Source organism: Pollicipes pollicipes, unplaced genomic scaffold (assembly GCF_011947565.3).
Source record: "Pollicipes pollicipes isolate AB1234 unplaced genomic scaffold, Ppol_2.1 Scaffold_6686;HRSCAF=7923_pilon_pilon_pilon, whole genome shotgun sequence".
Lineage (NCBI taxonomy): Eukaryota > Metazoa > Arthropoda > Thecostraca > Pollicipedomorpha > Pollicipedidae > Pollicipes > Pollicipes pollicipes.
Window position 1 is genome coordinate 44,873,578 of NW_023596921.1, and position 25,493 is coordinate 44,899,070.

Consider the following 25,493-nt stretch of genomic DNA (forward strand, 5'->3'; position numbering starts at 1 on the left):
CGCGGCGGCGGCGGCGGCGGCGGCGCGCGGTGTTAATCAGCGAAGGCAGCGCGCGGTGTAATGCCCGAGTAATCCGCGACCGGAGCGGCAGATGAGCAGCCGCGTGGGGCCCGGCCCGGCCCGGCCCGGTCCGGCCCGGTCCGGCCGACCCCATCTGCCCCGGCGCACACGCGGCCGGCACGCGCCTCACTAATCTGGTCTGTCGAAAAGTGACGGGAGTAGTAGAGCAATGAATACGCCCACGGAAACTAATGTGCATTTTGATTAAAAGTCTAACCCTGCAATAATTGGTACCACTCGCAGAGAATACAAAGACGGAGTTCTCAATATGATTTGTTGTAGAATTAATCTAAATTGTGTGCTGCCCAGGTTTTCATCGCATTCCATGGTAGCATGCATCGCGCGTAAGCCATGCTGTTAATATACTTCTCACACTACGTAATTCATACGCCATATAGATGTTTCATTTACCGGCCAGTCTCATGTGTGCATGTTTGGTGTGGCCATTCATTAACCTTGTCCTTGCAGACCAAGTGGGAAGGCCATGGCTCTCTCTGCCTCCCTCCCAGTCCTTACGCCTACTCGCCTGGTGGTCGCCCACCCGGTCTCACCCGTCGGCGTCTCTCAGCCCGGCGGCACAGCCTACCTGCCCAGGCGGGCGCCGCCGGCCCCGCCGAGCCGTCTCGATAATCGGGGCGACACCGTGCCGCGCCGCCGGCGCAGCTCGCTGTCATTACGGCGGCCAATCACGTGGCCCGTTGTTCAGGATCGCCGCTCATCGCTACCTAGCCAATTAGGGCGCACAAAGCCCGCTTGCCACATGACCGAGCGGCCTGAGCGCATGGGCGGCGTCAGCTGACGCCGGCGCGGACGGCAGGGGACGGACTGGCCGAGGCTCTCATGACGGGGAACGGAACAAGCTGGTGGTGGACGTGACGGAAGGTTCGAGACAGGCGGCTCGCGAGTGAGACGGCAGTGGCGGGAAAGGCTGGCTTTGACTGGCAGGTGGGAACGGGAAGGTAGCGATGGTCCGTTGTACGCTGTAAAGAATTGGGATTAACATTTTACAGGCCCTGCATTCACAATAACTCGATCGATTGATTACGGAAGAAAGACGTGTACCCAATATGTTTTGAACATGTATTCATGTTTAAAACATGTTAGGATAGTTGAGGTCATGTTTAGCGAACAGAAGCTACAGACGACGCAAATAGCCCTCGGAATGTCAGCAACATTCTTTCTATTTCGGCAGACAAACGATTCGACGGGTGCGTCGAACAATCCGGCCGCCCCGATCCCCTCCTCAATCGTGTCGTTTGGAAAATAATTGGACGAGTCCAACAATGGGACAAAAATGGTCTCCGTATGACAAACGGCGGGCCTTAGTACCAGTTTAGTTTCGGGATATGTTGGCTTTGCCTATAAGCCATGCAATCAATTGTGTTGGTATTGATTTTGCGGGGCGATTCTTGTAGATGTTCCACAATGCAAGCGGCCGCCATGGTCGATCGCTGCGACCGCTGGGAGCGGTGGGACCGACGGTACTCTACTGTGTGGGCTGCCTCTCGATGCGTGCAGGCTGCCTCTCGCTCTGTTCAGCCTGCCACGCTCTCTGTGCGGGCTGTCATTCGCTCTGTGTGGACTACCATTCGCTCTGTGCAAGCTTCCATTCGTTCTGTTCAGTCTGCTACGCTCTCTGTGCGGGCTGTCATTCACTCTGTGCGGACTACCATTCGCTCTGTGCGGGCTGCCTCTCGATTCGTGCAGGCTGCCTCTCGCTCTGTTCAGCCTGCCACGTTCTCCGTGCGGGCTGTTATTCGCTCTGTGCGGATTACCACTTGCTCTGTGCGAGCTACCCCTCGCTCTGTGCAGGCTTCCATTCGCTCTGTGCGGACTACCATTCGTTCTGTGCGAACTACCTCTCGCCCTGTGCGGCCTGCCACCTTCCCTGTGCGGGATGCATCGAGCTCTGTGCGGGCTGCCACCTCCTCTGACCGGGCTGCCACTTCCTCTGCGTGGGCTGCCTGTTCCTCTGTGCGGGCTGCTACGGGCTGTGCTGGGTGCCAGTTCCTCTGTGCGGACTGCCACAGGCTGTTGCTAGGTGCCGTCTATCGCACTGCGCGACGGTATCTCTGCGAGCAGCCTGCGGGCAGAGGCGAAACGCTGGAAATATCAAGCATCGCTGAATAATGAGCCATATATTGACGGCGATATGAAGAACCGGGGAAACGAAGGGAAGGGCTGGATGCTATCAGAAAAGCTTGGCTGCTGTAGTCAAGATGAAATAATGGTGCTGCTTTGCGTGGCTTTCTGTGGCGGCATATTTTGCAATAACAGGAGCCACGAGTGTGGCTATTGGCCTGTGTCAGATACAACAGCTCAGTTAGTGACACGTAACTCTTCATAAGACCTCAGCGGCTGCAAACGCACGACATGCTTCCGTGGCATCTTTCAGAATACACTAGATAACATTCAGCCCTATTTTTCTCTACGTCATTAAGACAGCACCACACGGCACACACCCATGTATGCCTCGGCGACCTATACTCCCCGCGTGACCGCTGCGCCCATCAGCGAGCGTCTGCCACCCGTCGCTTGCTCTGTGCGCCCTGGGCTGGCGCCACCCGCTTTCTACGGCCATTGCCGGGCTCGTGACGCCCCCGGGTGCCGGGGACCATCACCCTGGCTCGACCGGCCGTTTTGTATATTTCTCTTGGCGCCTCCCGTGCTGTTTATCATACTTCCTGGCTATGACAGCGCTGGCAGCCGTCGACGCAGGCGGAGACAGAGGGGGAGCGAGCTGCCTGTCCGGGCCCGGCCGGCGCGGCGCAGATAAGCGCCCGTTGCGCGGCGCCAGCCAACCAGAAGTCAGATAGGACGTCGGCAAAAACGCGCCGAATAGGCCCGACCACGCCGTCAAAACCGGCCGCGTCTATCTGCGAGATTCATTCGGGCCGATCTGGCGGCGATAGCGGCTGAATGGCGGCCAGCCGGCGCGGCGGCGTATCTGCAGCGTGACGGACGGCCGGCCGGGCGCGGCCAAATGGCCGCCGCCGCCGCCGCCGCCCACCGGCCGCCGCCGCGCGACCAGCGCCGTCCGTACGGTCCGGGCAGTGGCGTCCGCACAGCCCGGGCATTGACCTTCGTATGGCCCGGGGAGTGTGGTCTTTAAGTTCCGGGCAGTGACATCCGTACGATCTGGGCAGGGACGTCTGTGTGGGTCTGGCAGCACTGTCCACGTGGTCCCGGCCAGCTCCGCCCAAGCAGGGCCGTCCATGTGGTCCGGACCGGCTCCACCCAGGCAGCGCTGTCCGTGTGGTCCGGGCCAGCTCCGCCCAAGCGGGGCCGTTCCTCAGTCTGTACGGTACCGCCCGCAGGGACCGGGTACCACCGTCCCTCAGTCTGTACGGTACCGTCCGCAGGGACCGGGCGGCGCCGTCACTCAGTCTGTACGGTACCGTCCGCAGGGACCGGGCAGCGCCGTCCCTCAGTCTGTACGGTACCGTCCGCAGGGACCGGGCAGCGCCGTCCACGACCGGCCGGGTCACCGGCTCATGGTACTGCGCACCACCGGCCGATCCGCAGCCCCGGCCTGGCAGGCTGTGTGCCGGGGCACGCCTCACCACACCACAATCCAACGGCAATCCTTGCCGTTTACGTATCTTGGTCAGATGCAGGCACGAATTTATCAACATTGCATGGCAGCTATACAGATTGCATCCACACATCAATTGGGTATTGACGGGCATCTGAGCGTACTTTCCGTGGAACGCGGCATGCCTTGTTCAATATATTGTGTGAGCGAATATAACTGTTATGCATGAATGTAACCAAAGTACCGCAATTTTCATGTGTGCGCTCAAAGAAGCTGCCGATAAAGTGACTGGCCATGCGCAGCTCAAAATGCTCAGAAGCAGGAATGTAATTTCCTATTCAGATGGAAGGGGAGGGATGCTTCAGCCCCCACAACCCAAAACCTGAGCTCCAGCCCCTCCCCCACCCAATTCTGATAGAAAATGGTCAAAGCCGGAGAAATCAGTGTGTTGGCGACTTTGGAGTACGTTTCGTAATTTGCCACGTTTCATCCCCCCCCCCTCCCCAAAGCCCATTTTGCGACAAAGCGCCTTTGCTCGGAAGCACACGCAGTTACATATTTCCAGATAACACATGTACACTACGTAATAAATACAATACAAGAAAACACATGGCTATTTGGCTTCGCTGATGTTGTGTCCTTCTATCCTCCTCTCCTTCTGTCGTTCTCTCCTTCCGTCGTTTTCCCTCTCTCTCTCTCTCTCTCTCTCTCTCTCTCCCCGTCTCCATTCTCATTTTCCTCTCGCTCTCTCTTCCTTCGCTCCCTCTCCATTTTCGGTATATCACGTGTCTTCTCCAATATTGGCAGTTCTCACAAGGTTCCATCGCACTGTTTATCTGAAATGCAATGCGGTGTAACCCAGCTGAGTGTCGGTCATTGTCTCGTCATGACGTCCTAAGACTGTGAGGAACACTGTCCCATCTCTTCTCTGATATCGGCTATCCCGACCCTGTCCGGCACCTGCTGAGCAGTGCCCCGTCTGACATCACATCCTCCACCCTTTCGTCTGACACTCACTGTCCCGTTTTCCCGGTTGATCCCCCCCCCCCCCCGTCCGCCTGACACCCCTGGTCCCATCGCCTCGTCCGACGCCGGCTGGCCATGTCCTCTGGTCTAACACCGGCTGGCCGTGTCCTCCGGTTCGGCGCCGGCTGGCCGTGTCCTCTGGTCTAACGCCGGCTGGCCACGTCCTCTGGTCTAACGCCGGCCGGCCGTGTCCTCTGGTCTAACGCCGGGTGGCCATATCCTCTGCTCTAACGCCGGCTGGCCGTGTCCTCTGGTCTGACACCGACTGGTCGTGTCCTCTTGTCTAACACCGGCTGGCCGTGTCCTCTGGTCTGACACCGGCCGGCTGTGTCCTCTTGTATAACACCGGCTGGCCGTGTCCTCTGGTCTGACGCCGGCTGACCGTGTCCTCTGGTCTGACGCCGGCTGGCCGTGTCCTCTGGTCTGACGCCGGCTGACCGTGTCCTCTGGTCTGACTCCGGCTGACCGTGTCCTCCGATCTGACGCCGGCTGACCGTGTCCTCTGGTCTGACGCCGGCTGACCGTGTCCTCTGATCTGACGCCGGCTGACCGTGTCCTCTGGTCTGACGCCGGCTGACTGTGTCCTCCACAGGCCTGGAGTCGCACGACGGCTCGGCCACCTCGTCTCCGACGCCCGGCGTCAACGACGGCGACGACGAGCAGGCGCGGGTGCGGCTCAAGCGAAAGCTGCAGCGCAACCGGACCTCCTTCACCAACGACCAGGTCGAGAGCTTGGAGAAGGGTGAGTAGCACAGCCGGCCGACGCGCAGATGGTCATGCAGGGATAAAACGATATAAAACTCGGGGATAAGGCGGGTTCCCGGTCTCGAAAATCAACGCGGTGATTTGCATGCACTGGGTCCGGGGACGAGATTCGTATGCGATTTGGTTCACGTCCATCGGACACACACTTTCTGAGACATTACAATGATATTTTCACTTTTTAGGTGTCAAAATTTTGTAGATTGATGACGATGAGGTTATTGGACCTATCGAGAGGATATCACCGACATTCGCCGCTGTAGCATATATTTAGAGGGCGGCACACAGCTGAAGGTGCTCCAAGGCGGAGCAGACCTATATAACAGCCCAAAATGTTTGCTGTTCACGACAGAAGGGGAGCATTTTTGGTGCAGCTGCTGGTTTGGAATGCTATATTCAGTCCAGTCGTGCGTTGCGCTGCGTGCGTGGAAGGATTCTGAAACTTAAATATTTGCACCAGGGACGTGAGAGCAAAAAATAGATCTGTTCAGATAATTTTTTATCTCGTAATCGGCAGAGACATTACTGTCAAAGTCCTACTTATGCATGTGAAATGGATCAAAATGACGGCTAGCGAATCTGTCTTAAACCTTCGATCACGTCAAGACAAAGGCCGTACGCCTCGGTTTGCAGAGGTGACTTGCGTTGAAGCCTTACGTTGGGTTTTTGGTAGAATGTTCACGGTTACGGTGAGCAACCAGCAGCATTTATGCTAATGGACATACTTCTCATTGAAGCACTGCGTTAAACGTAATTTACACACACACACAGACACACACACACACACACACACACACACACACACACACACACACACACACACACACACACACACACACACACACACACACACACACACACACACACACACACACACACACACACACACACACACACACACACACACACACACACACACACACACACACACACACACACACACACACACACACACACACACACACACACACACACACACACACACACACACACACACACACACACAGACACACAGACACACACACACACACACACACACACACACACACACACACACACACACACACACACACACACACACACACACACACACACACACACACACACAGACACACACACACACACACACACATACAACGTGCTTGGCTCGAATGTTGGTCTGACCACTGTGTCTTGTCGCTTGTTCTTCGGCAGAGTTTGAGCGGACTCACTACCCGGACGTGTTCGCGAGGGAGCGTCTAGCGGCCAAGATCGGTCTGCCAGAGGCCAGAATACAGGTACGACAGCCATCGGTACACCAATGCCGGTACAGCCGATCGGCTGGCGCCTGTCACGCCAGGACAAGAAAAGTCCGAATAACGACTGATGTGGCCGGAAAAGTCCTCCAGTGACCCCCAACATTCAGAGTCTACGAACCGTCCAATAACATGAATTGGCAGGGTTGCGTTGCTCACCATCGTATTCCTAAGTGGCCTTTGAGTGGTCTAAGTGGCCTAAGAGCAGTGGCCTTTAGCGTACGCCCGTTTCCTGCGCCGGTCTCTAGCTCAGTTGCCTGTAGGTAGCCGTGCGCCGGCTGGCGCCCGTCCGTGTGCCGCTGCTGACCGCCGGGCGCGCGGCTGACAGGTGTGGTTCTCCAACCGGCGGGCGAAGTGGCGGCGCGAGGAGAAGCTGCGCTCCTCGCGGCGCCCCTCCGAGCCGACGCCCAGCTCGTCCCCGGCGCAGCACGGCGTCGGCGGCTCGTTCCCGGGCGCGCTGTACCCGCCGCTGCCGGCCGCTTCCATGGCCGAGTCCTACTGGTGAGTCCGCAGCCTGGGAGGTGGAGCCGCCGCCAGGGAAGGCGACGGCTGCCTCACCAGCGGCGCTGTGGTGCAGCACTGTCCCAGTCTTCGGGGTTGGATGTGTTTTGCTGGGTCATGGCGCGTCGTTAAATGTATAAGAAAAATAATGAGTGACTTGCATCAATGCCGGTTTCAGGAAAGTGCTTTTTGTTTTGCCATAATGTTGGACCCAGCGCAATTCAACAAAAGTGTGCGTCATGTGAAGTGTGCAATCAAGAAGGCATGCTCTCTTGATGGAGCACGTCCAAACTTCCCTCTCAGCCTCCGTCCAACGATTAGCAGCGCCATCTATGTCCCGCAGCGCCGCTGCCGTCAACCCCATGAGCTACATGTCGCAGCAGCGACCGGTAGGCGGCAGCACGTGCCTGCAGAGCCAGCGCGACTACGCGTACATGAGTCGGCCTGCGTACGACCCGCTGGCGTTCTCTTACGGACGCGCCAGCCCGTGCCAGGCGGGAGGCCAGTACCCGCTGAATGGGCAGTACGGCGCGCCGGCCACCACCTCTGCCCCGGCGCACGGCGGCGGCAGTGGTACGTCACGTGTGTGGATCTTACCGAGGTAGCCTAGAGGTGGTACGGGTGCTGGCGCTGCGCGTCCGGGGAGCCTGGCTGGTAGTAGGGGCACCAGTAGTGCGTGACGGAGGGCCCTCTGGGGGTGGTGGCCGGTACCCCGGGACGGTCAGCCTGCTGCAGGGACTCGTGGCACTGGAACCCTCCGCGCTGATCCGGACTTTCCGCTCCATGGACCTTACTCTTTGGCTACGCTCCCAATGTGGGGCATGGTAGCATGCAACGGTGTGCACGCAGCTTGTTTGTGTCAATAGGCCATGCTCCGTCCCCGCGTCCGTTGTCCCAGGGCGTGTCCGTGCTCCATTCCGTGTCGTATCGTGTCCCTGACGTCTGCCCCGTGCGTTCAGGCCTGTTCTCTCCTGGAGTGTCGGTGCCTCTGGCCGTGCCGGGCCAGATGACGGACGTCAGCTCCCCGTACTGGACGCGACTGCAGTGACGTGCCCCCGCTGCGGCCGGCGGTGCCTGGCTGCCACGCCGCCGCTGCCCGGACTTGGGACCTCGCCGGCCGCTCGGAGCCGGCAGGCGGCGCGCGGCCCCACCCAAACGGACACGCTGCGGAGTATCGGCCCCGTGGACTAGACCTTTAATGACTGCAGGATAGATATGTCAGTTGATGTATTGTGAAAGTGATAGCAATATGCGTGACACTGTACGGCAAGACGCAGTATTATACTACATGTAAGAGCGTTGCGTAGTTTGCGTGCCGCTATGAACACGTATCTCGACCACCTAAGAAGGGTCACTGAATTAATATGTGTTGACGCAAAGTGCAGGGTAAAATTAACGACTGCATGCATTTTGTAATTGCAGTAGCTTACGCACTTAATGCCGGCGGGTTTTGGGAAACATTCCGTTTACATAACCGCTGATCTAAGCATGCAAAGACATTTATCTAGGTATTTCGGACTTGCGCGAAATGCACAGCCGACATTAAGCTCCGCGGTTATCAGAGACCTGGGGCAGTGGCCCGAATAGGCTCCTTTCCATTCGTAAAATACCCGCCGTCTTGATCTGTCCGAGTGCGCAACATGGCACTCAACAGGTTTTCTCTAAAGCGATTTTTGCCCCTTGCGAGTTTCAACGGTGTTTTGGTGTAAATATATGTACAAACGCACAATGTAAGAGCTTTGTTCTTCGCGGGGTTGGAGGACACATCTGTTCCGCGCCTATGCATGAACCGTGGGAAGAGTCATGCCTGGCCACTACGCGCCGCATGCTCACCACATCTGCCCTGCCTTCCTCGGCGGAGGAATGTATCGCATGCAGTAAGCCACGCCTAGTGGTGGGTGTGCGTCATCCGCAGCCATTACGCACCCGGGTCAGGCTGCGGTGAGTGTGTCAGTAATGACGCGGGCAATGCAGACGATAGCAACGAATTATTGAAGCAAAGCAGTGGGTCGCCGATCAGAATACACATTCGGGGTGAGTGGAACGCCACGACCGTCAGCAAATGGTTTTAACAAGACAGGTTTTAACCCAGCCCGGGATAAAACTGACTGGCTGAAGGCCGAGCTGGCTGGCCGGGCTGGCTGGCTGAAGGCTGGACTGGCTGATGCAGAAGCGTGCTACGTGACCGAGGGTGTATCACTGGGCCGGTGCCAGCGGATGGCGGCGCTCAAACCCTCAGGTGGTCCGCACTATACACGCGTAAATCACTTCAGCACACTGTACCTGAAGAGGCACGCCTACTGACCGGCATGTAATCTCCGTCGGAGAATGTCAAATTATACGCGTTGGTGCCTGTCGTCAACGGCGGTCAAGCACGTCCCGCTCCCATGACTGCGCATATCCAATGACAACCGGGCGACAGGGCAGCAAGCGTCGCAGGGCGTTAGCGACCGGCGGAGCGCACGCGTTTCTAGGGGCCAGCAGACTGGCGGCAGCAGGTGCCGCGCGCGGTGCTGCTCCTCACATCGGGAGCTGCGGCGGCCGCCTGGCCGAGCCAGGACCAGCCGATGGAGCTCACCGTCGAGACGGGCGAGGGGCGGCCGGCCAAGGAGCCGGCGCCGCCGCGCTTCAAGGGCGACTTCGACGAGCTCATCGACCTGGTCGGCCCGTTTGGCCGCTTCCAGTGGCGGCTGTTCCTGCTGATGCAGCCGCCGTTCGTGTTCCTGGCCTTCACCTACTTCAGTCAGATCTGGCTGGTGCTGGAGCCTGACCACTGGTGCCGCGTGCCGGCGCTGCAGGCGCGCGGCTGGAGCGACCTGGCCGTCAGGAACCTAACGGCGCCGCTGGAGCAGCGCGGTGGGGTGATGCGCCACTCGCGCTGCTACATGTACGACGTCAACTTCACCGATGTCGACCCGGCCTCGTGGGCGCCCGACAACGAGACAGCCGTCGTGCCCTGCCGCCACGGCTGGAGCTACGACTCTCCGAGATCTACCCCACCATCGTGTCCGACAATGACTGGGTGTGCGACAGCGCCTGGAAGCCGACGCTGGCGTACACCATGTTCTTCGCCGGCTCCATGGTGGGCACCATCGTGTTCAGCTACGTTGCCGACAAGTTCGGCCGACTGCCTTCGCTGGTGCTGGCCAACCTCACCTGCTGCTTGGCCGGCTTCGCCACGGCCTTCTCTACTTCGCTGCACATGTTCGCGATGCTGCGCTTCATCCTCGGCATGGGCAACAACCTGCAGTGCACACAGGCCATCGTTTTGCTGTCCGAGTTCGTTGGTCCGCGCTACCGCGCCATGGTGGTGAACCTGCCGCCGGCCACGTCCATGTGCGGCGCCATGGTGGTGCTGCCGTGGCTGGCCAAGTTGCTGTACCACTGGACGTATTTGACGATGGCCTCGTCGCTGCCCATGTCGTTCGTGCTGCTGTACTACGTCTTTCACGTGCCCGAGTCGTGTCGCTGGCTGCAGCACGTGGGTCAGATCGAGCGCGCCGTTCAAGAAATGCGCGACATCGCGCTGGAAAACGGTAAGCAGGTGCCGGACGACACGTGGGATAGCTTCACAGTTGCGGCCAAACAGCGTCACGAGGGGGAGCTGACTCAGAGTCATCCGACGCTGCTGGACATGCTGCGTTTGCCGCGCCTGCGCAGCCGCATGCTTACGCTCACCATCGGCACAATGCTGGTGGCGCTGCAGTTTGACCTGATCGCGCGCAGCACCGAGCTGGACGTGGACGTGTACACGGCGCAGTCGGTGCTGGGACTGACCGAGGCGCCGGCCGACCTGCTGACCTGGCTGCTGCTGGAGACGCTCGGCCGCCGCTGGACCATGACCGGCTCGCTGCTGGCCACCAGCGGCCTGGCGCTGACGCTCGCCGCTCTCCTGCGACTGGGAGACCTCGCTGCCGCCTCTACCTGCGTCGCCTTCTTGTGCCGTTGCGGCGCCACCACCGCCTTCAACACGCTCTTACAGCAGCAGATGGAGCTGGTGCCGACGGTGGTACGCGGCCGCGCGGTGGGCGCCGCGTTCGTGGCCGGCCATTTCAGCGCCGCGTTCAGCCCGGCCGTGCTGCAGCTGGCGCGGCTGGACCGTGGTCTGCCCTCGTTCGTGCTCGCCGCCGTCGCGCTGCTGGGCGCCAGCGTGCTCAGCACGCTGCCCGAGACGGTGAACCGACCGCTGCCCGACACGCTGGAGCAGGGCGAGCGCTTCGGCAGAGAGCAGCGCTTCTGGCAGTGTTTCTGGCACAACCCCTGGCGCCGCCGACCCGCCGAGAGCGACCGCAAGGGCCACGAAAACGCCGCACTGGAGGTGGACGAGCAACAGAGGACCGAGAATGCCGACATGTGACGTCCAGGCCCACAGCGGTACTCGTGAAAACATGCTGGAATGGCTAAGTGCATCCACGCTGAAACAATACGCAGGGTTTCAAAAGTATTTCCTAATTCCCATTGTCACTGACATTTCACAGCAATAGCAATACAAAAGAAAACCACAACACGCATGAGGAGCCCAATCCCACGGGTGACATTCCAATGTTGATGCGCAACGCGCGCGTTCATGTCACGCATCTTGGAAGGTGGTATGAAGGCGAATACCGAATGTTACACTTGTTCAGTTGTGGCATGCTTGCAAAAGTTAAACAATGGCATGCAGTAGGGACAACTAGGGGCATCCCAGAATCGTGGAAAATCAAATAAAGACACGTGTGGTCGCGCTAGCTAACAATTAAGATGACGACACATTCCATTACTTGTTAATAAACTTTCATAAAAGCCACATGCCCCAGCCATGCTTTTCATTCCCATTCACGGGCGTTACTATTTTTCACCATAATGGGTCCCGCAGTTTGGTAAGCTCTTTTGTCACCAGCTGAAGACATGTGGCAAGTTAGCACGTGCATGCACCACGTAATTTCATAGCCATGCTCGTGGCTATATATTAGCGCTTGTTCCAGCGTATTTCTAACGCCCAGGGCCTTCTTCTAACACGACCATCAGCGAACCGACCGAGTTAGGCATCAATATCGACGTAGCCAAGAGGCTTGGAAGTTCGGGGAACAGTTGTCATATGGCTAATCGGAAGCCGTTGGTTCAGAGCGATCATGGCTTACGCTCTATCGAAGTCATTGTTATTCTCTTACTGTTATTCCATGTTGTTCTTAAGTTAAGAAACAGCGTCATCCAAAACGCTTAAGTCCGCGTTCAGACATACCTGACATGACCCACCGATATGCCCTATCGTGCACCCAGTGAGATTTGAAAACAATGCAACCATTGACGTCGACATTCCATCACGGTCGCGCACGCGTCACCGTTGTAATGTGTGCGTCATCAGTAATACCAATGACGAGGTTAGAGAGCGAGAACGAGAGCCAGAGCCAGAGCAAGAGCCGGCGCCAGAGCCAGAGAGCCAAGACCAAGAGAGAGCCAAGGCCCGTTATCTCCATCGAGACAAGTTTAAGAGGTAACCCGCTTCCGACACGCACACATACACAATAATGTATATATATATATATATATATATATATATATATATATATATATCTCTCTCTCTCTCTCTCTCTCTCTCTCTCTCTCTCTCTCTCTCTCTCTCTCTCTCTCTCTCTCTCTCTATATATATATATATATATATATATATATATATATATATGTGTGTGTGTGTGTGTATGCATGCAAAATACCACACAATTAGTCACCTTCCCGCGTGTTCGATGCGTTGCTGGACAGCTGACGTGTTGGCCGCGGCTGATTGCTATTCTATGGCCGCGTATCGATCACACAGAGCGACTGTGGGCCGGCCGGCGCGCTGCGTCTGCTGCGCCCAGTCAGCAGAAGACTACTGGCGGCCGTGCGCATCGCCGACCTCGTGACCGGTTTGTGACGGCTGTCGGCGCCCCTGTAGTGAGTGCATCTTTATTGCCCAGCGTGCTGCTCGCCAGGGCGCCGTCTGACCGGGCGGCGAAGGACCCTGCCCGCCCCAGGTCTGACCGGTTTATGGCGCCTCCCACTCGGTGCGGGGTGCCGCCGGCCGACGCGCTACCGCGCCAAATTGCGTGCACCGTGCACCGGCCTGCGCCCGTGTACGACTCAGAGCGCGTGGCGGCTGGCTGCCGCGCGCTGGACGTCACCCTGGCGGCCACCGAGCCGCTGCACCAGATCACCTTCCGCAACTACTATGTGCACACAGTGTCGGTGTGGGTGCAGCGGGCGGCAGAGGTGGAGTCGGAGTCGGCGGCGGCGGCGGCCGGCGGACGGCTGACCCGTCCCGGCGCCTGGCAGCTGTCGGTGCGCGACCGCACCATCATGCCGAACCCGCTGTACGAGACCGGCAGTCAGGACTGGGTCACCATCAGTCGCAAGGAGAGCCTGGTCGACTGGCGCGATGTGGTGCGGCTGCGCCTGCTGCTGCGCCAGCCGGCGCCGCACTGGCGCGCCTTCCGGCTGGATGAGGTACGCCTCCTGGCGGCGCCGCCGGTCGCCGCGCACCCTGCCGACCGGCCGGCCCCGGCCTGGCCTGAGCTGGTCGAGAACACGCGGCGTGCCGTCGAGGCCGAGAACGGCGTGCAGGTGTTCTCCAGTCCGGACGGTGAGATCGTCTACATCGGCGGCAGCTACGACATCCAGGCGCTGCAGATCCCGGATAGCTGAGGCGACACCGGTGCAGACGGCTGAACGGTGCAGCTGGGGCGGAGCTCGGCTTCCCCTCCCCCGCCCCTCTCCCCCCAGTCACGATAGAGACACGGCGAACCGGCAGAAGCCGTCACGAGGACGTCGTAACTCAGTGCTTTTGGGGAATTCAGTCAGCGTAAGATGATTGATAGTGACGAGATGTACCTTGAAAACGCAACCGTGCAACTTTGTCTGTAGTGCCTTGATATGGATACGTAATGGTTGGATGAACCGCAATAGATCACGCGTCTTACAAGAATAAGAAGAAAGTTCAGCTGTATTGAAAGCTGTTGGCCCAGCAGCTGTAAGCTCATGCCCCTGGAGTGTAAGGTAGATTTGATGTTCGCCCCTTATCTTTGTTTATGCATTCGTGGTGATGGTGTACCAAAGGTGCAACGCTTCGTGCAAATTGCAAACTCCCAATTAACAACTACCATTCATCGTGGTGATTGTCTTGTTGCAAGTGAGCCGATGTGACAACAATATTACAAAACGCTAGGTAGATACCCAGCAGTGAAAGTCAGGGCAGGCTCATGATCAATTCAAATAGGCACAGAGCCGTCAGAACACACGTGCGAAGCCTCAGTGTAGAAAACGAATGCCCCGAGCGCTACAAGATCAGTGCAGTGCGCTCCTACCTCCGAAGAGCCTTTAAACTCTATTCTGGTTGGACGCAATTACACTGTGAACTGCAGCACATCAAACAAGCTCTGGTAAATACTGGCTACTCCAACAGTGTCATTGACCGTGAGATCAGCAGCTTTATGTCACGATGTCGGACAAAAACTGACGCCATGATATCATATCAACGTAAACGAAATCCAATCAAGCTATTCTATCAGAATAAAATGTCCGATAGTTATGAGACAAACGAGCGTATTCTCAAGAAAATAATATCTGAAAACGTCAAGCCAGTCAACCACGGCGACAAGATAGCGCTCACCATCTACTACAAAAACAAGAAGGTCACCCAACTCATCATGAAAAATAACCACACAGCCAACTCTGACCCCTTGAAACGAACCAACGTTCTTTGGGAATTTCGTTGTGATATAGGAGATTGCAGGCTCCTAAAGAAATCAAACTACCTTGGTTTTAGTTTTATCACACTTTCAAGGTCGTTGACGATGCGCTTGGCTGACGGTGCTCCAAAAGAGCACATGCGAAAAGAACACGGCCGGAACATCAACCGAGACGACCTCACCAGGAACACTAGCATCATAACACCATCATCAACGAAGAGGGAACTTTATGTTCTGGAGGCTGTCGCGATCAAAACATCGTCAACGGAAAAATGGAAATATAAGCAAACCAACCCCCCAGTCACCCTTCACCTCAGTTAGCGACGATCGATACCATCCGTAAATGGTACATATTATGATTCAGCACGTGCTAACATTATTCACATTGAATAGACAGTAGTATTAGCCTTATTGCTCGACAAAAAAACAGGAGAATGGAGATATAGTTGGGTTCGATATCTATACCTATATCTCCTCGTTCGATGCCTATATCTATATCGACCCAATTATTTCTCCATTCTCCTGGTTTTCCTCCATGGAATAAGGCTAATACTTCTGTCTTATCTATGATCCTTAAAAATGTTAACCAACTTGTTTAGACTCTGCACAAGTTGGCGATTAAACTGAACTTGATGTAACCTTATTGCTATACCTAACTGTAATATGTAGTCATATATTCGTCACTGGTATGCTGGGTGTGTAACTTTTAAAGTGTCTGTTCTGCAGCATCGACGCAAGCCCATAAAACCTACCTGGTGCTGCTGGCTTCGGTGAGTTTCCTTCTCTCTGGAGATGTAGAAGTGAACCGAGGGCCGGCACACAGGCTGATAACGCTGCGAGTGTTTTGCCAGAACGTCTGCAGCTTGAAGAACAAGTTGTGCACTCTGTGCTCTCATTGTGGCCAGCTAGCTGGCTTTGATGTTGTCGGCCTGACCGAGGCATGGTTCGGATCACATGTGCTGGACTCTGAGCCACAGCTAGGCCTCTCGGACCATGTCTGGTTCTGGAAGGACAGGAACGACAGAGGACAAGGTGTTACTTGCGTAGTGAAGACAAGCCCGTCACCTCTTCACCGACCAGGCCTGGAGCCCGACTGCGAGGTGCTGGCGATCCAGTTGGGGGCCATCTACTCCCTCATCATGGCTGAGAGACAAGCCTGTCACCTGCTCACCGAACAGACCTGGAGCCCGACTGCGAGGTGCTGGCGATCCAGTTGGGGGCCATCTACTCCCTCATCATGGCTGAGAGACAAGCCTGTCACCTGCTCACCGAACAGACCTGGAGCCCGACTGCGAGGTGCTGGCGATCCAGTTGGGCGCCATCTACTCCCTCATCATGGCTGAGAGACAAGCCTGTCACCTCTTCACCAACCAGACCTGGAGCCCGACTGCGAGGTGCTGGCGATCCAGTTGGGGGCCATCTACTCCCTCATCATGGCTGAGAGACAAGCCTGTCACCTGCTCACCGAACAGACCTGGAGCCCGACTGCGAGGTGCTGGCGATCCAGTTGGGGGCCATCTACTCTCTCATCATGGCTGTCTGCTACCGTCCACCAGATGCTGACCGTGACGTGAATTCGATCGCTGCCTTATCCCAGAGCGTCCGCTCCGCCAATCTACTGTTTTTCATCCTGGGCGACTTTAATTTGTCTGAGATTTGGTGGCAGGTTGATGGCGACGAAGCTATGCTACTCACGTGCACCGTCAGAGCCGTCAAATTCCTAGACTCTGTTCTTGAGCGTGAAGCGGTGCAATCTGTAACGTCACCAACGAGCGGGGAGAATATCCTGAACCTCGCCATCTCCTACGGCGGAGCTGCTGTACCCAAGGTCGGCGACGGTATTTTCAACTTAGACCACTGTATGGTGACGACTCAGCTTTCTGTAAAATGCGAGCTGGCCCCTCGCCCTCCCCGACCTAAGGCTTACAATTACAAACAAGCAGACTTCAACGGCCTGCGCACTGCTCTCAGACTTATTCCTTGGCGTATTCTAAATAATTTAAGTGTTGATGATGCTGTCCGCCTGCTCTATGATCTTGTATTCGCCGCCACTGCAGACTTCATACCTGTTGTTGAGCTCCGAAAGAAATTTCCTCCATGGTTTGTCCGGTCCGTTCGAAACTTGCTGCGTGACAACAAGATGGCTCACAGACGTAAGAAAGGACTTCCGACCGCCGAAAATATTGCTGGGCACCGTATCTGATAGAGCCGATTTCAAAACAGCAGATGATGCGAAATGTTCCGAGCATTTGTTGGGCCTAGTGCGAGACTTTAAGCACAACCCGAAACGCGATTGGTCCTTTGTTAAGTCCTTGAAATCATCAGCGCATATATCTCTCGTTCTTAAGTGTGATGGCAATGTACACAAGGGTGATGAGGAACGTGCCAACTATCTGAATATGTGTTTTGCTCCTAAGTTCTGCTACCCTGACGTTCGTATATTGCCTGACCCACCTTTGCTCGGTGCGCCTGGATTAGACAGCTTTGCCGTACCACGTGGCCGTGTAGCACACTCGTTACGCGATCTCAGTGCACACAAGTGCTGCGGTTCCGACGGGCTCAGTGCCCGAGTCCTCAGAGAATGCGCCGAGGAGCTAGCTCTTCCGTTAGAAATAATATTCAAGCTTTCTCTAAACTCTGGCGTCTTCCCCGCCATATGAAAGCAAGCAAATGTGATACTCGTGCACAGGAAGGGGTCCAGAAAGCTGCCTTGTAACTAGAGGCCTGTGTCTTTGCTTCCTATCTGCTCAAAGATATTGGAGAAAATTGTGGGCGAAAGCCTGTTGCAGGTTTGTCTGCCCACCTTTCCCTTATCCCAGAACGAATTCCTTCCAAAGCGCTCTTGCATCACAAACCTTTCATGTTTTCTTAAACACTGCTGAACATCTATCTCAAAAAGTAAACAAACAGATGCAATTTACATCCATTACTCTTCAGCATTCACCAGCGTTCATCACCTTCTTCTGCTACACAAGCCCCGCTATTCTTTTCGCATCACTGGCCCTGCGTGCAGCTGGCTGGAGTCGTACTTGAGCAATCGTTCACAACGCGTAGTGCTGAATGGCAAGTAGTCTGACCGGATTTCAGTGCGATCTGGTGTCCCACAAGGCAGCATCCTGAGACCGTTGCTGTTCGCCTGCTTTCCGGCTGATGTTCCTGACCAAATTGAGTGTGAGTGCCTTATGTGCGCTGATGATGTGAAAATTTATCACCGAATCGACAACGTAGCAGATTGTCTTACACTTCAGGCGGATTAGGATCGCCTCTGTGAATGGTCCAAAAACTGGGGACTGAAACTGAACCCATCTAAATGCAACACCATCTCATTCACCCTCTGCGCGTCATCTGTTCACTACTCATACGCACTAGACGGTCACCGCCTGCATAGCTGCCAACAGATTTGCGATCTTGTCGTCTTTCTGGACACTAAACTCACCTTTGCCAATCACAAAGATTCAACTGTCCCAAAAGCAAACAGGACGCTGGGTCTTCTCATGCGAAGCGTGCAAATGCCGTCGTGCCCTCGTCAGGCGCGGTTCAATCACAAGGTTTTTGCTTTGTGCCTTCAACGCTCATGTGAGATCATTGCTGGAGTACGGTAGCGTTATTTGGAGCGGTGCTGCCTTTTCCCATCGCGCCTGGTTCGAAAGACTACAACACCGGTTTCTCATGTAGTTGGGTTAGAGCAGCCAGTCCCGGTGTCCTCCACTGAATTATGAGAATCTTCTCGCTTTCTTCAAAACAGCATCTATTAAGGCACGCTTTGCTCAGTCTGACATCTCCTTCCTATACAACGTATCTCAGCACAGGCTTGACTGCGCTCAGCTGATGCCACTGTTCAGTCTGGCTACACCCATCTGGTATTCTCGGCATATCGGCCTTTTCCACGAGCCATTTACAATGGTCAACACTGTTAAAAAAGGATTTGCTGCATGACTTCCCAATGTTTGCAATCACTTTTACAGCATTTCCTTCAACTGACATTTTACATCTAACGTCACTTTGATCTGATTTGTTTAGGTTCACCGGCATACGTGGAACATTCTCCTTGTGACTTGATGTGCGACGGTGTTTAATGTATATATATATATATATATATATATATATATATATATATATATATATATATATATATGTGTGTGTGTGTGTGTGTGTGTTTGGTTTGGTTTTTTGCTTGTGTGTGTATCGTATATTTATTGTTTTTAAAAGTCGACTGCTGCCGTAATTGGGCTTTCGCCTGTAGAATGCTTATACCCTAAACAAACAAATAAAGAACATAAACAAAATGAAATATAGCAATCCGAAACGTTAGTACAGTCGTACATATCAAACGTCTGCGAGCTTTTCTTTAGTCCCAATGGTGAGCAGGGAGCCATAATAAGAAAACTTGAACAAGGACAGAAAAATGTCATAACATGTACCTACGCCAAGATTTTTAACAACACTTGCATAGAAGACAATTTGTTGCCTACATAGCCTAAATATGCATATATATATATATATATATATATATATATATATATACGTGCATACGCTTGGTTGTCGATGAATGGGATGCATATTACCCATATATTTGTATTTGCATTGTCCCCACTCTAGCATGTGGTAGGTACCTGGGGTTGGATTCCTGAGGCAACGATTGTTTGGCCTGGCAGATGCGAGTAAGCAGGAGGCGAGAGTCTCCACAATTACACGGCGTGCGCTTGTCTATGCATTTCATGGCGTGTAAACTGGTCCGCGTAAGGCTGCGGTCAAAACTTTGGACGGAAAAAGCGAAGTGGTAGTCCCAAGCAGTTAGCCTGCCAGCCGTTTGCACGAGACTAGCAAAGAGAAATCTAAGTATTTGTGAAAAAAACTTCCAAGTATTTTGTGGCTCAACACAAGCAGCACTCAACAGTGGAAGGCTAAAACTTTCGTCAACATTTTGTTGGTGTGGGACAGATAAACTTCCGCCGTTCATCGCAATTTTATCGTTGACACTGGGGGCCCAATCGCGAAATCTGGACGGATGCACTGCACGCGCTGGATGGCACAATGCATGGTGCTCCACTGCTTTATCCCTGCCTGACGAACACACCCGGTGAGCCCCCGTCCCTCGACCAGGCTCAGGAATGGCTTCCACAATTCATGGCCTTCTGATCGTCACTGCTAGCCGCAGTGTTTGACGGCTAATGCTCGAGCGTGTCGACACCCTCCTGAAGGCCTGCTTTACACAAAATGTAAATTTAAAACGATTTGATAATCCATGGCCGACGCTTAATGAGTTATTGTAGCTAATGATATCCAATAAGGCGAAAGCACAATGGGTTTGGTCAGGTGGTCCGCTGAAGCCGTCCGCGGGCACACGGTGATGTACGGCCAGCCCGACAGTTGGTCCACATACACGAGATACGTCCGGCCAGCCACGTGAAAATAGTTCGCGGACACCATCTCGAATACACGACTCGCTTGGTCCTCGTCCCACCGCAGCGCCTCGTTGCAGTGGCTCGGAAGAAGCTGTCGGCAGCTCGAACAGGCTGCTACAGTGTCGGCTATGTCTCTGTTGATTCCGGCCCAGAACATGTACTGTCGAGTCTGGCGCTTCGTCTTGTCGATACCCTGGTGAGAGTCGTGCAGACTGACGCGTATCCGTCGCCGCAGGCTGGCTGGGATGACCAGACGCGCGTCATAGACGACCGAACCGTCGTCCACAGCAAGCATGGTGCGGACGCCCCAGTAGTGTCGTACCGCGAGAGCTGTCTCCTGCCGGTGTTCTGGAAAGCCACTCATCACGGTGTCTCGCAGCGATGCATATTCCCTGTCACGGGCGGCGGCCGCCCTGGCAGCGCCCAGCGTCCGGTCCCGGAGAGGACCGATCTGCGCGCCGTCTCCGCAAGTCGACTGCAGGGCCGCTGCTGCCGCGGTCTGTAGGGCATCAGACACTTCAGCTACCTCGTCCCCCGGCGCCGGGTCACGGACGGGCGCGCAAGACAGGGCGTCTGGGATGCAGTGCACCATATCTTTTTTGCCAGCTGGTGGTGGGGCTGTACGGTGTTAGCTGCTCTCTGAGACGCTGTAGTCAGGGATTTTCCATTTCCGTGAGCCGTTTCGAGTTGAGTATCGGTACCAGCGGTCCATGATCTACCATCACATCAAAGTGTTGGAGGCCGGCCAGGTACGTGTGGCATTTACGGCGTGCCCACAGGACAGCCAGACACTCGAGTTCGATAACCGAGTATCGCGACTCTGTGTCGGTCAGAAGCCGAGATCCGCACTGTATCATCTTCCAGGTGTCTGCATGCCGCTGCATGAGCGCGAAACTGAGGCCGCGAGTCCGGGAGGCGTCGGTGTGCGGCGCCGTCTGGGCGAGCGGGTCAAAGAAGGCCAGGATAGGCGGTGCCACCAGCGCCTTCTTCACACTGGCAGGGAGCTAGAATCGCTTTTGAACTAAGGTGGGAGTGAAAAATTCCGTTGCAAAAAGACCGTGCCGGAGTGAAAAAATCTATTCACAAAAGATGGAACTTATGATCTCGTGACTGATGCTTCAGCAATCAAAGACATCTATTTCAAGTTGGCCTGAACGCAATATCAGAAACCTGACAAAGCTGTTTTGTTTTTTAACATCTTAGGTCATTTAAGTGGAACAGAATACCTTAAAGCATCCTAAGTTCATGACAGTGTAATGAGCATAAACAATATTAACACCAATAATTTGATGCTGTACTTCGCACTTCCTTTCCACAGCACTTTTAACACAAAACAAAACAAAGAAATTCAATCACAAAATAACAACGGAAAATTCATCAAGCATAAAACACTCAACAAAAAAGACCTTGGACTCCCACACATCAGCCCATCACCGAGTCAAACACAATAGACATACCTCTGGCTTCTGTTAAATGGGGTCAGGGAAAACAAACATTTCATCCCTGATTTTTTTTTTACAAAGTACCAACGCTTAGTTCCATGAAAGTAGCCTAACTATGCCTAACCTAAGGAGACATTACTTCATCTCCTCCTGGCTAACCTGTTTGCATCACAGCAGCAGTTGTGAATTACTGATTTTTGCGCAATTCCTACTGCCACTTGCCATGCACTTAATCAACTTAACCTAGCTTAGAGTAGCCCATGTGTTGAACATCACCTCAACTCACCTATCTGCTGACAGCAGTACTTGTAATAAAAACATGATGAAGCTAATTTCTGCCTGGTTTCAATTTGCATTTTTATTTAGTTTATTTGCGTATGCTTGTTGACGTCAGAAAAAAATTGATAACACACAAATCAAAACCACTTAAATCTCTTTGAACAACTTATTTTGATTACCATGGTTAACCAATGTCAAGGGCAATAATGGATATGCTCCACAAAACAATCTGTCTTCTCGAAAAGTAACATGCCTGTTAGATGGCCATGCCAGTATTGCTGCTTGCCTTTTCAGCTGCAGCAAAGGCATCTATTTAGGCTTGTTTATTCATATTTAATGATGAAGTTTGAGATGTTGGCTTCACATTTTAAATGGGATGGTCTGACTATTTGCGGCATACTAATATTTAACTCATCATAATTGCTGTGCAGCTTAGAGTATCCCTGTGTAAAAAATAAAGTGCATTTATACAGTACAGTCATTTGCCAGCCGGCAAACCATGACAGCTATAGAAAACGTCTGGTTAAAGCAGCCATGAGGGGCCGCTTATAGAAATTGGCGGCAAATAATCAAAAATATGGAACAAAATAAGCCCATTTCATGGCTTATGGCATCATGATTTGTCTTATGACACAAGCCGATGGATTAAAACAGAAAATGGCTAACTCTGATTACCAATCATGTGTTGAAGGCAGGTAAGGTAAGCAATCACCTGGTCCACAGGAGACTTACTGGCTTCTCAGTACCTTTTGCGTGGTCTGCTGGCAGACAGAGTCCTCCGACTCACCCCCAAATATAAAGATCAATCATGCCCACCAACCTACGAGATTAAAATGCAAAACAAGTAACAGATGTGCATGATAAACATTTCCAGAGTGCAGAAGTTCGCCATTAAACACTTCTGTGTTAGCTGCGTCAGGTCTGTCCCAAAGCTCCATATGGCAGCATTAGGATGGCCTTGTCAGGCAGCCTGGTGAGTTAGACACCCGAAAGGCTCAGATTTATCATTATTGAGCACCTCCATGAACCAAGAAAACTGTTAGCCGGGGGTTTAGCAGGGCAAAAATAGCGGTAAAAATAAGTTCCGTGCTTCAGATTGTCTCTTTCATTCCCTGCGAATTGTTCACTCTTGGGTGCATATCAAGCACGTTTGGGCGGCTGGCGAATTAATCCAATTTATGTAGGAAATACGTACAAGTTTGCAATTGGAGCATCTTGCGGAGAAACTGGTCAACATTTTAAGCAGCAGATAGTACCTCTAAAGGCAATCGAAAAGGAAGGAGGAATAAAATGGCATCATACGAGTATGATATAAGAAGAGCAAAAATAGTTATCTAAATATAAACACTGATACTTTTCTGGCAAAATTTTGTAATCAGCTGAGTTGACTTAAAAGCTGTTAACATAAGTGCTCAAACAGTGGTATTCATCTTATAAATTTAATTTAGAGGACATTTCTTGAATTTTTACTGTTCATTTCGGGAGTGATGCAACTTAGTGGACAAGTTTCTCGGGAAAAATACGTCGAGAAAAATTCTCTACCAGGACTTGCTGGTGTTTTGGACCAGGCTCTGCTTTCGCGGTGTGGTGTTGAGACAAAGGAGAAAAATATGGCATGCTTGAAAGCCTTGCATTCGGCATACAGCTGCTAATTGTGATGCATTTTGTAAACAAACCAAACTTAATGCATGCAAGCGGCGGGGGTGACTGGGGTTCTTTGGCTTGGAGGTCGTTTATGCTTGGTGGTTTCAAGTGAGCTCGGTTTTGGATAACATCTGAAAGCCTCAGAAAGGGAAATAGGGGTATGGCATGTGCGACTAGACAATGTCAGGCAGGAGTGAAAAATTCACTTGAAATATGGGTAAAAGGAGTGAAAAATTCCTCTCATAGGGTGTTGCTTTACACCGAAAGTTGGCAATTCTAGGACACTGCACTCTGGAGCGCGTCTTCGTGTAGGACGGTCCAGTTCCACGCCGTCTTCTGTTTCAGCAGGTCTCGTAGATGCTGAGCCAGGCTGGCCACCTCCGACGAGAAGCCACTCAGCTGGTTTGTGAGACCCATCAAGGACCGGAAGCGGTCAAATTCTCCGGCCGTGGGAACTAGGAGACCGCTCTCGGTTTGCCGCCATTCACTGTGTAGCCGTGCTCAGTGATGCGGTAACCACAGAAGTCCAGTGCGTGTTGTGCAAATTGAAACTTCTTTCGGTTGAGTGTGATACCACGGTCGGCACATCTCTCGAGGATGGTAATCACGTGAGCCAAATGATCTCGTTAGGACGCGTCATAGGCCAGCACGTCATCGACGATCATCGCCGTCTGTGGAATATCCCCGAGTGCCTCATCTCCACGTCGGTTGTGGACGTCCATGGCGCTAACCAAGCCCATAGGACAGCGGATATACCGCACACGACCGTACGGGGTGATGAAGCATGTCAGGTCGCGACAGTGCTCCGCGATCTGGATCTGGTGATAGCCCATTTGGGCGTTCAGCGTGGTGAGCCACCGAACGTCGCTGGGGATACCGGCAACGACATCGTTGGCGGGTCTGGCCGCATACGTTGGTCGTTTTACGGACTTGTTGAGACGAGTTAGGTCCACACAAAGTCAACTCCGCCACCTTTCTTGGCGACTGGTACCAGCGGGTGCGTCCATTCTGTCGAATGATCTACTGGCTCGATGATCCCCTTGGCTTGTAGGTCGTCGAGCTGATTTTTAACGTCGTCCCGGCAGCAATACGGGGTGGACCGAGCCGCGGTGATGGCAGATGGCTCAGCATCGTCCGTCAGCTCGATCCCCATTGGACTTCCCGCCATCTCACGCAGTGTCTGCTCGCCGTCGAACACAATTTGGAAGTGCGGTAGCAGCACGGCTTCATGCTCACGGACGACCTCCACCGGTGGATCGTGAGCATGTTCTCGATCAGGGAGTGGCTTCCACAGACGGGTTGCTGGTTCGGGTGGCGACCGAGGCCCCGCCAGCCTCCCGCCAGGCGCGTCGGCTCTGGTGGCCGGGCCTGCTGCAGCAGCGGCGGCCTGACACGCAGCCACCAGCGTGGGGATCTGAGCGGGGAAGTCGTCTGGTAGAATCCGCCGACAGATGCCGTCACTCCAGCTGAGCAGGAACCCGGACATCTCCTTCAGCACATATACGGTGGTGGCGCTCTGACTGTCGCCCAGGCCCACCGTCTTATCGAACTGTCCGAGACAGGTGAGCGGGGTGCGGCCAGCTGACGTGAATTTAGCGGCATCCGCGACAGATGTCGTCATACCGGCCGTGAGGCCCAGAGATGTCGCCATGTCTGACCCCATGACAGTGGCCTCGGCTCCTGCGTCCGGTGTGCACGTCACCGCCGTCTCTCCGGCGGGGTGCGAGAGACTGATCTCGATTCTCGGTGTGGGCGGGGCGGAGATGCTCTCCACACACACATCGGCCAGGACCAGCCGCACCCCGGCCCTTCCTTGTCCGCATCGGCCTGGTCGGGGCCGCCGT

The 25,493-nt window shown here is 54.3% G+C and overlaps 2 protein-coding genes and 1 pseudogene across 2 annotated transcripts in view; all 3 read left to right on the plus strand.

Annotated features, from left to right (window-relative positions):
- LOC119108413 (paired box protein Pax-6) overlaps positions 1–8,908 on the plus strand; it is a 31,990-nt gene extending 23,082 nt beyond the window's left edge. The window contains exons 7-11 of the mRNA XM_037231984.1: positions 5,214–5,363; positions 6,578–6,660; positions 7,007–7,179; positions 7,523–7,752; positions 8,139–8,908. Of these exons, the coding sequence (XP_037087879.1) occupies positions 5,214–5,363; positions 6,578–6,660; positions 7,007–7,179; positions 7,523–7,752; positions 8,139–8,227 (725 nt within the window). The 3' untranslated portion in view covers positions 8,228–8,908. The remainder of the gene's footprint in view (positions 1–5,213; positions 5,364–6,577; positions 6,661–7,006; positions 7,180–7,522; positions 7,753–8,138) is intronic.
- Positions 8,909–9,727: 819 nt separating this feature from the next.
- On the plus strand, positions 9,728–11,575 carry LOC119108414 (beta-alanine transporter-like; annotated as a pseudogene).
- A 491-nt stretch (positions 11,576–12,066) lies between these two features.
- On the plus strand, positions 12,067–13,836 carry LOC119108415 (nicolin-1). The gene is made up of 3 exons (XM_037231986.1): positions 12,067–12,075; positions 13,468–13,638; positions 13,708–13,836. The coding sequence occupies exons 1-3, from the start codon at positions 12,067–12,069 to the stop codon at positions 13,834–13,836; spliced, it is 309 nt and encodes a 102-aa protein (XP_037087881.1).
- Positions 13,837–25,493: the final 11,657 nt, after the last annotated feature.